We start from the raw sequence: 16190 nt of genomic DNA on the forward strand, positions 1-16190 counted from the left end.
CATGTACTAGTTGGAATTGTTAATTTTATCATTAGTTAAACTTTTGATTCATTGTTACCTCTGCTCATAACAAATTTTGTTTTTGTCTTTATTATTAACAGAGCTTAACGCAATATGAATAAACTTTGCGTGTCCAAATTCTTAATATAAAGATATTCATATTTATCCTTCAACTTTTAAAAATGATTTAAAATTTTCTAAGGTTGAAGCATCATTAGAGGTCAAGGACAAAAATGAGATTCATTATCTAAACATCAAGAAATAGATTAGATAAAAATTTTTGACGGAAAATAAAGTTACTCAATTTCGAACAATATAGGAGCAAATTGACCGTTTTGCATGGTTTTAAGTTAATTCCACATAAAACACTTCCATTTCTATCTTCCACTCTCCAATATTCATTGGACACTTCCGCCAAAAAGAATTTAAAATACAGAAAAGGAAAATAGATCTAAAAAAACGACAAAACAAAGAAAACATGCGTCAGTTGACAAAAAAGAAAAAAAGAAAAACAAAAGAAAAGAAAAAAAAGGTAAACATGGAGCGGAGCTGCCCCGGACCCGACCATGCTGCTAAAACATTTTTAATGTTTCTGATCTAACGCTATCTTTGATAGGAGTTAAACTTTAGCTTCCGATCTTCCAATGGCGGCAGTCACAGTGGCCGCAGAATGGCAGCTCCTCCACAATCGCTACTACCGGAAACCGGAACTTTACCAGATGCAATGGAAGCACGTGGACCTCACGCGCAACAAAGTCGCTTGCGCTCCTTTCGGCGGTCCAATCGCCGTCATTCGTGACGACGCTAAGATCGTCCAACTCTACGGCGAATCCGCGCTTCGGAAGCTCCGTATCTTCAATTCTGCCGGCGTTCAGATCTCCGAAACTGTCTGGAAGAATCCCGGCGGCCGACTCATCGGCATGTCATGGACCGACGATCAAACCCTAGTTTGCATCACTCAGGACGGCACTGTTTACCGTTACAACATCCACGCCGAGCCAATTGAACCGAATTCTCAGCTCACATTAGGCGCTGACTGTTTTACTCATAGCGTAGTTGAATGCATCTTCTGGGGAAACGGTGTCGTTTGTATCAATGAGGCGTTTCAGGTTTACTGCATACCTGATTTCAACAACCCGAAACCAATCAAATTGGCTGATACTGGTTTGGAGGATTTTCCGTTATGTACGGCTGTGATCGAGCCGCAGTATACTATGTCTGGGAATGTGGAGGTACTGATGGCTGTTGCTGATCACGTGTTGCTGGTGGAAGAGGATGGTGTTCAGCAAGTTGGGCTTGGAATTGGGCCTCTACAGAAAATGGTGGTTTCTCAGAATGGGAAGCTTTTGGCAGCTTTTACACATGATGACAGGCTTCTTGTTATGTCCACGGACTTCTCCAGCACTATTTTCGACTATACTTTTGAGAAGGTTATTTCATTCCCAATGCTTTAACTTGCCGTTTCTGCATTCTTTTAAGTAAATTCTACTTGCTCTGTATTATGTTAAGTGGCTAACTAGAATGATTTTTCGTGATGTCTTACCACATTATTCTTAGATAGAATAATTCAAGCAAGTTACCATGCACATATAACTTGTTTGAGCATCAATTGGATCGGATTTGTTGCTTTTTACATGTAAAAAATGATTTCTGGCTAGTTTAGTTGGATTTTATATCACATGTGTGTGCCACCCTTTATTTTCATCTTTTAGAATTTTTAGTTCATCTGGATCGATGAGTATTTCTTTACCAACTTATCCAAAAAAAAAGCAGTGAATCTTTGCTTACCATGCTACTGCTTTTGTATTTCTAGTCAGCCCTACCCCCTGTGCAGCTAGCATGGTGTGGATTGGACAGTGTACTACTATACTGGGATGATAAGCTTCTAATGGTGGGTCCTGGAGATCCTGTCAGCTATTTTTATGATGAACCAGTTCTCCTTATCCCTGAATGTGATGGGGTTAGAATACTCTCCAACGTGAGCATGGAATTTCTTCATCGTGTTCCAGATTCAACTGTCTCCATATTTCAGATTGGTAGCACACTACCGGCTGCTTTGCTTTATGATGCCTTAGATCATTTTGACAGGCGGAGTGCCAAGGTAGGCTATATCTTTTGGTATTTACTCTATGAAATGATGAAGACCCAACTGCCTATTTCAATCTCGAATATTTCCAATAATGAGCATCATTAGACTTGTACATTTGTGCACATATGTACCTCTTCTAATAAATATGTATCTACTTCTGCATCCAGACTTGTTTCCATACCTGCATATGTACCCTGGGATGCATCTTCTAACAAATATGTATCTACTTCGGCATCCAGACTTGTTTCCATACCTGCATATGTACCCTGGGATGCATACCCTTAGGACATTGTAATTGATAACCCTGTTTGACGAGGATAGCAGAAAAAATGAAAAACCCTCAACTGTTGTCTTTTGGATAAAGTCAATTCTCTCTATAAGCATATCAATTCCTATTATAAATACTCTGCCATGCTACATTATTTCCCACATTCTTTAGTACAATTACCTCCTTATATATTCCTAACCCAATATCATACAATGACATAAAACAGTGTTTTTGAGTAACATTTTCAATTGACATATTTTTCATAGAAAACATTAACCTAATACCAAACACATTCTAGGTTCCTGTGACATGAATCTAAATGACTCAAAACTCAGGTTACATGTCAGCTAACTTTTGATAAAGATATTGCAGTAGATAAGCTATAATGAGGAAAAATATGTTTGGCCTTGCACTTAAATAAGCTCACATTTAGATTTCTTGAGTAATTGCAACAACTCTGATGCTAAAGTCTTTTCTTTATCTTTGCTGAAATCCAATAATAAAGGTCTGTCATTTGTTTTAAGACCTGGTATTCACTAGTATTGAGAATTGATAGGTTCTTGCTTCTCCATCTCTGCTCTTTATTAAAGTGCAAGGATGTTGCATGAATGCTATTTTTTCTGTTAATTAAGTTTTGTTGCCTCCACTCTGGACTAAAACCTTGTAAATTCAACCAGCAGTGTTTGCAGCCATCCAAAGGCAGTGGTATGTAATGATCATTCAGATATGCGAATTATTAAAGACAACATATCAGTTTTCTTTTAAATTTTTTGGTAAGTGACTAGATGTCAAATGACTCAAATCATTTAGTCTACATTGCATTTTGTACATTCTTTTTAGTAGTAGAAAGGAAGAGGTCTGACTAGGGACGATGGAATGAGGGGTATCTACCTTTCATGGGATCATCTTAGGTATTCTAGACTGGGAGATCATCCATCTACTGCTGGGTGAAGATAGATCTATTCATCACAAACTGGGTTGAGAACTTATGGGTACACACCTGTTGTGGTGTCATTGATGTTCGAAAAGCTTCTTTTTTTCTCTCGGCCTTTTTCCCTGAAAAAAGGGATACACTGTGTAAACATCAGTTTCTGTTGTTTTATCTTTTATGTAAAGGTTCATATTATGTAAGCCGGTAAATTGGAATTTAAACCTTGAATTTCTCATCATTCCAATGTTTTTCCTCAGTTCAATGAATGCTTTAGCTAGTGAACTGTTTTTTCTGTTGGAAGTTGAAGGCTGAGAGGAAGAGAAACTTGAACTTAAGAGGAATGTTAAACATAACCTTTGGCATGTCCTCTTTCTCTTGAATCAGCTTCTAAGGCTCTTCCTTTTAGTCTTTTCTTCTATGGGACACTATTGTTTCAACTTTTTATGTCAGATGCCCATGCTTGAGTTTACATGCTAGAGAAGAATTGTTCTTTTGTTTGTGAAGAAGGTAACAGATTTTAATATAGTAATGAAGTAGTCTTTAGTTGTGCTGAGGATCTATCGGAAACATCTCTTACCTTCACAAAGGTAGGGGTACATCCTACCCTCCCCAGACCCCACTTGTGGGATTCTCACTGGGTTTGTTGTTGTTGTTCTTGTAATGAAGTAGTCTTTAGCACAAAGAATGTGCTGAGTAGAATAGTTAGAAGACACAATAACTTAACAAAAACTAGTCTTGTGACAGCTAATAGTAGAGAAAAATTGTTTTGAAGTTCAGCTTCTGGGAAAATTTTAATCACCTAATCATTCACCAGGCTGATGAGAATCTGAGGCTGATTGGGTCTTCGTTGCCCGAGGCTGTTGAAGCATGTATTGATGCAGCAGGTCATGAATTTGATGTTTCACAGCAGCGGACGCTTTTAAGAGCAGCAAACTACGGACAAGCCTTTTGCAGGTTGGTCTGTTGGCTTAATTGTAGAGATGATATTTTTGATAATATAATTTCTATTTTACTACTTCCTTAGAAAAAGAAAAGTTTGATTTTACTTTTTGCCTTTGGTGTGGGTACATATGCAAATTCTAATGCTGTATATATGTAATGCCGATTTCATATGATGAGGGGAGTGGCAAAACGAACTGCTTCTTTGTTTGTGTAGAAATATAGGCTCTTTCCTTGTCTAAATTCCTTTAGAGGATGAAGTGCTTGCTGTGCCTGCTTTGCGACAATTGCAGCTGTGGTATTCAGTTGATATTAATGTTTAGTTCCTTGACTATGAGAGGAATCAAAGGATAATTCGCTCTGACAATTTACTTTCTTGCTAATATTCATGAAGCAAGTTGACCGGTGATGGGAACTTTTTTGATAAACAAGCTATGGTGGAAACTTCCAAGTTATATTAACCTGGTAATGCTATTTTTCCTGTAACCTACTAACCTATACCCAGAGAGACACTAGTAAAAGGAAAAAATGTCTACATAAACTTTTGATTGTTCCTTTGAGAAAAACTATGCATCTGGTCTAGAGGTTGTTGGTCTCTTGAAGATTGATGATATTTTGCCAGTTATAAACTGGGTTTGTCTTATATCATAAACAACATTTCATGAATATGTGCTGCTTGATACCTTTTTTCTTCTCTTGCTCACTAATGTTCGTCAAACCATCTCACTTATTACTTTGGGTTTTTGTATCATGGGCTAGATAAGGGGGAAACGTAAATACCAGCAATCTATATTCTGTTTGTTAATGCGATGATGTGGGGATTTCGCTCCATCAGTCATGGGATTGTTGAAAAAGCAACAATATGTTTCTATTTGGGTACTTGCCAGAACAAGGATGCTTCAATTGGGTCCATGTTTGGTACTTATCAGTACAAAGTCCTCAATGAAGCTTAAGGACTAAAATGTGATCCCAAGTGTGGAGAGGACGTAAGTAAGGAAAGGGATTTGTTTGTTTGTGTTTTTTTTTTCCTTTTTCTTTTCGGGGATTTTCCATCTTTTCTTCCTTTGAGTACAAGAGATGAAGGGTCAAGGGTCTGGAGGGGAAGGGGAAGAGAATTGGGGCTTTAATTATGCACTTGCCTACTTTAAGACCAATCACTAAACCAGAGGTCCCTTCTCAAATAATTTGTTATCACGAGTAAGTGCCAGAACTTTGCTTTGTCCGCAACTTGAATGCTGAATAAGCATTATGTCAAAATGGATCAAACTAATGGGACAATGGGCCTTGATTATTTGTTTATATATAGACATTCGCCTATCATTTGTGTAGCTGCTGGAAAGTCGATTTTATCAAGAGATCATTTCTATTCTGATTTCTTCTCTTGTTAATGATATCCAGTTGGCTTTGGCAGCCATTTTCAACGGGACCGCATTCAAGAGATGTGTAAAACCTTACGAGTCCTAAATGTTGTACGTCACCCAGATATTGGAATTCCTCTCAGTATTCAGCAGTATAAGGTACTCCATACTCGCTGGCTTTTAAGTGGAATTGTCCCCAAGTCACTCTAGACTCTCTGTCTAAATCAATTTCTGACATTTTTCCTGGAAGTTGCTTACGCCTGCTGTTCTGATTGCTCGTCTTATTAATGCTCATCGTCACCTTCTTGCACTACAAATATCAGAATATCTTGGCATGAATCAGGTATGCTGTTTTTGAATTTTTTTATCTCTAACAAACTTCCCTCTTTTAGATGTGGTCCAGTTAAGAATATACGTCTGCACGTCATTACTACTTCTATAATGGAGTTCAGACATGAGTTGCTCATGAAATGTTATGCACTTATCGGGAAAAAACATAAGAGGTCAATCCGTCATTAAAATGTTCGTTGTGTCTAATGTACTGTCTTCCCTCAATTTTATTGAATTTTAAGAGGCATTTTCCCCAAGCTTGGTAGCTTTGAATAAAAAAGACTGACTCAAAGTGAACTTCCAAAAGTCAAAGGGGGAAGAGTTGATGTATCCGGATTGATTCTGAAGCTTTTACATGTTAGCTTATATTGTTCTCCTTATCAAAATGTTAGCTTATATTATTCTGTTTTTACTTCGTGTATAGGAAGTTGTAATCATGCACTGGACATGTACAAAGATCACAGCATCGGCGGCAATCCCTGATGCCACTCTTCTAGAAATGTTACTTGATAAGGTTTGTTTTTTGAACAAGATGTCCAACATCCATTATTGTAGTGCAAACTCTCATGTAAAATTTTGGTATGTCAGTTGAAAATATGCAAGGGGATCTCTTATGCTGCAGTTGCTGCTCATGCGGATAAGAATGGTCGTCGAAAGTTAGCTGCCATGCTTGTTGAACATGAGCCACGTTCATCTAAGCAGGTTCTTTAATTTTTTTGATGCTCTTTGTTTTCCCGCTAATATCCTCTTTCTTCTGGTGGAGCCTAGTACTTCCTTACCCCCCAATGACAAAAGTTGTCATCTGAGGAAGACTCCTTTGTTCTTGGCTGGCTTTTCATCTGTTAATTGGATTTCTACAACATGGTTAGCTTAAGTTAGCTTATGCTGTACTATGTTATTCCTTAGGTTCCTCTATTGCTAAGCATTGGAGAAGATGATACTGCTCTGATGAAGGCTACTGAAAGTGGTGATACTGATCTGGTTTATCTTGTCCTCTTCCATATCTGGCAGAAGGTATATAAAGATGTCTCAAGTGGAATTTCTTGTGAAATATATACCTGAACTTTGTTTTTTCTAAAATGCCTAGTTAGTTCACTTGTTATCAATCATTATTAATAACCTCGTGCTTTTGCTTTCCAGAGACCAGCTTTGGAGTTCTTCGGGACAATACAGGCCAGACCTCTAGCTCGTGATTTGTTTGTTAATTATGCACGGTATGGAAACTTTTAATTTCTTAATCACTTCAAGTGCAGTTTGTTTAGCCTGCTGAATTTTTTTTCTTTTTCCCAATCTCAAGGCATTACAAGCACGAATTTCTGAAGGACTTTTTCCTATCTACTGGACAACTTCAGGTTGGTTTGTGTGAGACTACAACTTATACTTAGAAATGTAGAAGTTTGTATCCCATATTGAATCTCATCCTAGTGATATTGAATATCTGTTTATGTGACTGTTTTGCTGTTCGATTGGAAGTTTTGTGTAAATGAAGGGATTAGTTTTCTTATCTGTTGATCTTTTTTGGATTTCTCCCTTATTTTAGTTTTCCTTGTACTGTTCCATTAATAAATAGAAGGAAATAATTTTGATGTCTAGCATGTCATCTTACTTATGTTCTTTAGTACATATTGTCGCTCTTATCCCTCCATTTATATTTCTAAGTAGATGGAATTTGGTAAAAGAATATTCTAGGAACTAACAATATTTCAATTTGCCTTCTGGGATAGAACTACATTGTGTGTCCATGTGAATCTGATCCTACTTTTGGAAGCCTGTCGTAATCGCTCTGTAGTCCTTCTGTAAGATCTTGTTTTTAGCTTAATTTGCAAGACATGAAAAATTTGCTGCTAAATGCTAATATTTACAGTTCATGGTGATTCTCCACTTTTCCCTCTATTCAACGTTCTTTATGTGACAAAGTTTCAATCTCGTAGGATGTAGCTTTCCTATTATGGAAAGAATCATGGGAATTGTCTAAAAATCCAATGGCTACCAAAGGATCTCCACTTCATGGTCCAAGAATAAAACTCATTGAGAAGTCCCAGCACCTTTTTGCAGAAACAAAGGAATATGTTTTTGAATCAAAAGCTGCTGAAGAGCATGCAAAATTGTTAAGGTGCCTTTGCCTTCCGTCTTAGTTATCAAAGTCATTAATTTCATTGGAGCTCTCTTCATTTATTCTTTTGTTTGCTCTAGCCTTTCCATTTCACTTCCTGCTTATTGTCTTGAGTTGATGGTCCATTTTCTTCTGCTAAGAGTGATGCTGAGTGTGCATTATGATTTATATGTAGGCTCCTGATAAAATTTCTAAATCAACGAGAAAAGCCCTTTTCTATTATATTTGTCAAATGTGCTAGCTGCAATCAAAACATGCAATGCTAAAATTAGATGATAGTTTCAGAATGGTTACTACAACGAGTCAAATAACATTCTTATCTTTTATATTATCCACTATATATGTGCCTCATCTCTTATGTACTCAATTTGATCCCTACTTTTCTTAGATGGGGTGTATCATAACTTCCCGAGGTTATCTTTAGTGCTTTCTTCCCATAAATTTCTATTTGAGGGATGAGTTTTTCTGCATAAATTTGTAGAACTTACATCTAGTTTATGTCAAGGTGCCAGAATGGTGGCTCTGGAATTCTACATAAATACCTGAGTTAGAGGTGACTTCGCAATAGATCAGAAGATGATATACGTCCTTCCAAGTCTCATTAAGTGAGAACCACCGGCTAAAGTCTATCCTTTTCTTCCCATGTTTTAGCAGCCAAGGATAGCAGCCCAAGCTTTTATAGAATAACCAAGTCATTTAAGTTCTGACTTTCGTCCACCACTCCTCAGCAAGAAATAAATGTTTGTTTATGGGCCATGATATGTTTTGTAGTTGCAATGATGCTCTTTGACAATTAGAGTTACACACTTCCAGAATAGCTTTTTCTTTCTGCAACCTTTTCAGTTTGTGATATTTATGGGTACTCTTATAAAATTTTGTAAAAAGTGCGAACAAATCTAACAGGTTACTTGCCCAAAAATGTGAACTCGAATGCATCTCTCTCTCTCTCTCTCTCTCTCTCTTGTTACTGTTTATTTCTGCTTAACTTCTCTTTAAATGTCGTTTGCTCGTCTTATTACTCATATACTGATACAGGATGCAACATGAGTTGGAGGTGACTACAAAACAAGCCATCTTTGTGGATTCAAGTATAAGTGATACAATTCGTACATGCATTGTGCTGGGGAACCATCGTGCTGCCGCAAAAGTCAAAACAGAATTTAAGGTCTCTACCTTCTTGTTTGGCTCACAGTGACGATATACTTCTATTTTCTCTCTTTTATTATTGATTTCTGTACCCTCTTTTTAAGTACATGTGGGTTAAACTTTTGGCTTTATTCAATTTAAAGTGCCCTTGATTATAATTTTCTTGGATGATTCAGGTTTCGGAAAAGCGATGGTATTGGCTCAAAGTTTTTGCTCTGGCAACTATTAGGGATTGGGATGCCTTGGAGAAGTTTTCAAAGGAGAAAAGGCCACCAATTGGTAAGTTTCCTCAGTAGCTTAACAGGAAGGGATCTGTGACTTTCCCTATTATTTCAATGAAAATTTTCTATATGCATTTTCTCTGTGGTATTTGTATTATAATCGGGATATTATTAATTTTAACTTATCTTCTCTTTATTGTTGTGATCAATTGTATTTAGGAAATTGATGTTAGTTTAATTCAAATAGGATTACAATGGTTTTACATTTCAAGGAGCAGGAAATTAGGTTGAAAGTTAACACTTGAATTAGAAAATGTCATATGTACGTTATGGCACCTGATCTGGGAGTTTCTGCAATTGTGCCCTACACATTAATAGAGGTTCACTATAAACCATAAGGCATATGTAGAGATGGCTTATCCCTACATGACTGCTGTATGTACTGCTGCTCTTTTTGATTTCTTCAATTTTTTTTCTTTTTAAGTATTAACCCCTTCTTTATGGCAGAGTCCTCATGACCATAACAACAACAAACCCAGTGAAATCCCACAAGTGGGGTCTGGGGAGGGTAAAGTGTACGCAGACCTTACCCCTACCTTATTACGGTAGAGAGGTTGTTTCCGGAAGATCCTCAGCTCTAGAGTGCCCTCCATGACCATACCTAATGTAATAGCTACAGGCTTGGCTAGGTTAGTTCTTGAGGCAGAAGAAGTTAATCTGTAATCGCCTTCACTCACAGTTAGCTACACTTCCTCTTGAATTGCTTGGTATACTTTATCATGTTTCTTGCTTAAACTAGGTTTGTTGTAGCCATGTTGAACTAGCTCTCTTCTCTTGTAGCCATGTGAAATGTATTTCTGCTTCTTGTGACTGCCAATGAAAGGGGCACGTGGACATGTTTGTAGATAGCATTCCAAGTAGTCCTTTGTGACCATATATTACATGCTAATGAGGGTAATGGATATCTTATAGTCATCCCCTTTTCTCCTCTTTTTTCTCTTCTAGGTTACCGCCCATTTGTTGAGGCATGTGTTGATGCAGATGAGAAAGGTGAAGCGTTAAAGTACATACCAAAGCTGACTGATCCTCGCGAAAGAGCAGAGGTAATATTTTTTAGATTCTGAGATTTCCCACATTTGGTCTATAGACATGTTTGACATATCACATCGTCTCACGTAGTTTAAGTTTGAGTTTTGAACTTACCCACATTTGGTCATTATCGGCTGAGTTTGGAATTCGAAAACAACAGATGTTTCGACTTATATAAAAGGAAGTACTTTTGTCTGATTGTTGCAAAAAGCTAGTATGAGACAGATTCAGATATCAGAATGGGTTTACCAAGATATGCATTGTTTTTTAAAACATAGGGAGTTGTGTGAGCTTATTTCAATCCACAGGGCGGTAGCGATAATGAAGAGAGAATGATTACTTCATTCACAATTTAACATACAACCTGGTTGATTTGAGTGCATGTAGTATCATAAATGCATTTTCCACCCCAACACCCAGTTCTTCCATGAAAAAGGAAGAGAGGAGAATGAACTGATGATGAAGGTGAAAAGACGTCGGGTTACATAATCAGAAGTAGCATTTGCTGCATCAATTAAAGTGATTTTTCTTGCTTATGGGATCTGTGAATTCATTAACAGGCTTATGCCCGAATTGGAATGGCCAAGGAAGCTGCCGACGCTGCTTCTCAGGCTAAAGATAATGAATTACTTGGGAGGTTGAAGCAGACATTTGCTCAAAATGCAGCTGCTTCATCAATTTTTGACACACTGCGAGACCGGTTATCCTTCCCAAGTGTTTCTTGATGCCGGCCATCTCTTAGCTGCCTTTGGTGTGAGCCTGTTGTTGTTGTTATGACTCTTCCAAATTAACATTGATTGAGGATTGATATCGTTGGAGTGATGCTGTTCCACAGCACGATAAAAGAAGCCCTTGCAAACCATCCGCTGCATGCCCTCTCTCCTTGCCTGTTTTTCTATATATCTATAGCGTTTGAGGTTGTGGAAGTGTTTGAATCCGGCAAAGATTCCTCATGTTCTAGATCCTGTGAATAGCTTGGCTGGAAACGATATATGAAAGCATGTGCTGATGTTTCTCCCTGAATTGGTAACAGAATTCGTTTGATCTCTAACATTTCCATGGTATGTAGTTTCCATTTCTATGTGGCTGAGTGATGTAACATCCTCGGTGGATGTTCGAAAATAAACCGACTCCACCAGCTCGCTGGTAATGTTTTGCTTGTTTTTCCAACTCGTTTGGACTCTTGTTTCTATCCTATGTCCATCACAGGATACTTTGCTGGTTCGAGGAATTACTTGAGAACTAGTGATTGGGAAATCGTGGGAATTTTAGACACGTTGTAGTGATTTGCTGTTCTTATCTACTATTTTCACGTGATGGATCCTCGGTGGACATTCAGATTGTGCTTGTTTATCTGTACGGAACGATTTAATGAACATCTAATTTCTCTGTTTTACTCTGTGTATTTTGACACTTAATTTCTCGTAACATCTAGATAGTCCAGCTTAACACAAGTTCGTTGCGTATTAGGTTGATCGCGTATGTGAAGTGCTTGATGAGTATACGTTGAAAGTACCAGAGCTAGACCAAGGTTTGATGGTAATCTTGGCCTTTGCCATAGGAAAAACCCCCAGTGTTAATTGGAGTATCATACAAAAACAAGATTTTAAAGCTAACTGGTACTAACTGGTATTTCAATACAACTTTTTTGAAATGTCAATACGATTGGTTATGTTAAATTGATTCTCTAGCAATCCTTTTAAATTGTCAGAAATAGCTTAGATAATACGTGTCACAATTGAAGACAGCAAACTGTTACTCTAGCAAAATATGAAATGGCCAATATGGGGGTGGGGGAATACTATATCTGTTTTCAACCTATTTTCTTATATGAGCCGTTGGAAATTAGGGGTAATTTGCTTTGCAATAGCACATATCTGTTATGCTCGTTCTTCTTTCTTTCACCTACTATGATTGTTCTAAAAAATTCATTAAGACAGAACTTTTGAGTATTACGGGTAATTAGGTATAGTATATTCAGCCTAAAGCTTTTGCTAGTAATTAAATTTCGAACTTGAAGAAGTCAAAACATGTTGGTTGCCGGTTCTATTATTTCCTCTGTCCCAATTTATGTGGCTGATGTCGAATTTTGATAGTCAAATTTCATAATTTTAATCGTGAATTCGGATATACATTTTTTAAGTTTTTTGAAAATAAAATTTACATATTTGAAAACTACATAAAAGTACTATAAGTCACAATAATTAACAATTCAAAATATCTAGAAGACATGAAAAAATCGATAAAAAAAATTATTTGACTCTTGAAATCCGAACCCTGTCACATAAATTGAGGAAGGGAGTAGTATTTATGTTCCAGGACTAGGGCAAATAAAGAAAACAAGTGATGACTAGCCTGTAGGTTTATCACGACTTCAAGGAAAATGAAAAGGAAGCAACATAATCAATTCAGTGGAATACTAAACGTCAAAGACTTGTAAGAGTACAAACAGTTTACTGACTCGAAGTCTGAACAAGATACAGTACGGAAGTTTGGTCAAAGTCAACTACTCAGAATCAGGGGCGACGCAACAAGATTGAAGGTTTAAAGCGAAAATTTAATTGGAGTTCTTTGTTGAAACAAATCCTTCGTATATATTTTTATTTGAAATTTTTATTTTCTAGCTTTTTGAGATGTAAAGTTATTAATAATTTCTCTTACAAACCATTTAATCATTCCTAAGATATTGTTGATCTTAGGAAACAAAACTAGATTCAAAATGTTGATAACTTGCTATCGAAATAATTATTTGATTTTTTAATATACTTGTTGTAATGCTTGAAACCTGCAGAGGAAACAAAATTAAGAATGTGCAATATAGCGTATTCAATAGTATTGTGCAGCTCTTGTTTTTTATTGGAAAAATATTTTTTTTTTTTTACGAAACAATATAGCTTATCGAAAACTTAAACTTTTGCAGAAACCAAGAAAGAAAATATAAGAGTGTAGTACATGTTATCTGATGAGAAATATAAAAAATGAGATTTGGATTAGAGATATTAAAATAGAGACTCTAAAAATTTCTTACACGTTTTCTAGTGAGAAATATAAAAAAGAGAAAGATAATGTAGGTATTTCACTAATGACGTCAATTGTAAAATGTAAATAACACAAAATTTTATATTCCGGGTAAGAGTTTTAAGGGCGTAATTCTCTTTCTACAATTTTTGCTCAAACAATTATATCAATAACAAACTAAAAGTTGTCTTTACTTTCTATAAAAAAATTTACTTTTCTATTTTTAATACTCAATATTTTTAAAAAAATATTAACTTATAAATCTATTATTGATAAAAGTTGGGCTCCACCTCCAAGGATTGTGGTGAGATGAATACGATTTAACCTACTTTAATAAGATATTTCGGCTTTGAGCCCTATGGATGATATTTTGTTAGAGTGCGCTTCAATACAAATTCAAATTAGTCGGGGCTTCAATACAAATACCGAACACAGGTAAAAAAACAAAAACGAAATAAAAAACAAGAATTTGGGGCCCTAAAAATTTTGGGCCCAAAGCAATTGCTTTAGCTGCTTGACCCTCTAGCCGCCCCTGCTCAGAATGTCCCTACTCTTTAACTCATATTGACGTTGAATAGTGAGTAAATAGCACGGGCTAGCCAGTCGGACTAGTCATTCAAAAATACCAAGCGATTGCAAAGTCATTGAAAAATAGCCATTATTTTGCTGCAACAGGGACCGGTCCAGCATAATCTGGAGATCGATGCATTTGTGTATGAAATTCCAGCATATTATGCTGGAACTCCAACACGCGGAAAGTTCCATCATAATATACTGGAGATTGGAGCACCCATGTATGAACTTCCAGCATATTATACTGGACCGGTATATTATACTGGAACTCCTGTATATTATGCTGGAGTTCCAGTATACTTATGCTGGAACTCCGTTATAATATGCTGGAGTTCCAGTATACTTATGCTGGAACTCCAGTATATTATGCTGGAGTATTTTCCGGATTTTGAACAATATTTTTGTTCAATTTTATCTTACATGAAAAGTGACTAAATTTCGATTACTTTTGAAACTGTGGCTATTTTTGAATGACCACTTATAAATCTGGCTATTTTTTAATTTCTCCCTTGAATAGTCCGACTTGCTTGACTTATTATTTGGGCTAATTAAAGATGATCATTTTGTCATCTTAAGTTTGTGGGGTTCAATCGACAATTTTTCTTGTGAAAAAAAATAATCAACAACCTAACTTTAATTTGCATGTCCACAGACAATAAAAAAATGTTATACATTATGTTAATGGATGAGAAATTAAAGGTGAGAAACTGATAATCTCTTCTACACTCAACCATCAACACTCGAAAATGTAGTGTACATGAGAAGAATTAGAGAAGGAAAAGGACAAGAGGGTAAAAGTACTCCAACTTTACAAATTAACTACGAGAAGTCAGCATTGTGGGGGCTCTTTACATAGGAAGTGTCATATTAGAAATATTTTACTTCTTTTAATTTCACATACAACTATTGTTTTGTCCTGCTAATGAGACAAATTAACATTAGTTAGGAATATTTAACTGATAATATAGTAGACAGCGATCATTCAGCTTCCTTAATGTATGCCGTGGCGGCTCTCTGAACATTCCTAGAAAACAAGTGTAAGATTTTTCCACGCGATTTAAGGATAAATATAAGGAGAATTATATTCACTCAAAAATTAACTGTAACCTCACAACCTTCAAGTGTCGAAGACAGTCCAAAGGTGAAGTTTTAAGAAAAAGGGAAGATGAAGGTACAAAACATTTATAATGTTTGCATCCAACAAATGCACAACAAATTGAAGCTTAATAAGTAGAATTACTGATAATTTGCTATTGCTGTTTTTCTTAATATAAGCAGCAAAAGGTGGTTGTTAATGTGCCTGTCAATGGATGTAAATCTCGTCCCGGTCTGAAGAAGTTTGTTTTAGGTTGTTTGGTACCTTGCCTCGTTCACGACGCTGCCACATGCAAAAATAAAGTCATGTCCATTGCAGCAATTTTACCAGGTAATTAACAACATTATTGGACTCTTTAGCACCAAAAGCATAGGAAAACCTTAAACTTATCCTAAATCGTATATGTTGAGCATTTAGTTAGCTAAAACTAATAAGTACTAGTAATATTTGCTTTGTATCATTAAAGGGTGTGACAATGGACCATCTGAAATCTTAAGATGTTAGATGAATTAATTTCACATAAGTTACTAAATTTTACTTATTCTAACTGCAAAGCAGTCACATGACTATTTTTTATCAAATTAAAGTAATTAGACGTTACTCATTATAGCAGTAACATGACAAACTTTACATACTATAAAGTAAAATCACCTTGACAGGTAGGTTTGTTATTATACAGGGTGAAGTTCAGTTGTTGCTCTTGTAACTTTACTATTATTAAGAGTGGCAATTTGAGGCCAAACCCATCTAACCCGCCCAACTCGCCCAGAGATTAATGGGTTGGGTTGCAAATATTTTAGCTCATGGGTGAATTTGGGTTGAGTCCAAATTAATTCATTATATTTTATAGCCCATTCTGACCCATTAAGCAGCCCAAATATAACCCATGAAACTCACCCAAAACAAAAAGGTATCTCAACCCAACTTATACAGAAATTTATTTAGTTGCCCCAATTATACTTTCAATTTTATGTTCTTTTATTTTTCTGCACCATCCAATCCCTGCCCCCACCCCCACC

The 16190-nt window shown here is 36.3% G+C and overlaps 1 protein-coding gene across 1 annotated transcript; it reads left to right on the top strand.

Moving 5' to 3' along the window:
- Positions 447-11887, top strand: LOC109228787 (protein VACUOLELESS1-like). The gene is made up of 15 exons (XM_019393992.1): positions 447-1430; positions 1814-2101; positions 4103-4242; positions 5639-5744; positions 5836-5928; positions 6340-6429; positions 6504-6617; positions 6822-6929; positions 7056-7129; positions 7213-7267; positions 7847-8028; positions 9064-9193; positions 9351-9453; positions 10401-10498; positions 11045-11887. The coding sequence occupies exons 1-15, from the start codon at positions 645-647 to the stop codon at positions 11207-11209; spliced, it is 2532 nt and encodes an 843-aa protein (XP_019249537.1). The 5' UTR covers positions 447-644; the 3' UTR covers positions 11210-11887.

The sequence above is a fragment of the Nicotiana attenuata genome, chromosome 7 (genome assembly GCF_001879085.1).
Source record: "Nicotiana attenuata strain UT chromosome 7, NIATTr2, whole genome shotgun sequence".
In the NCBI taxonomy this organism is placed as follows: domain Eukaryota; kingdom Viridiplantae; phylum Streptophyta; class Magnoliopsida; order Solanales; family Solanaceae; genus Nicotiana; species Nicotiana attenuata.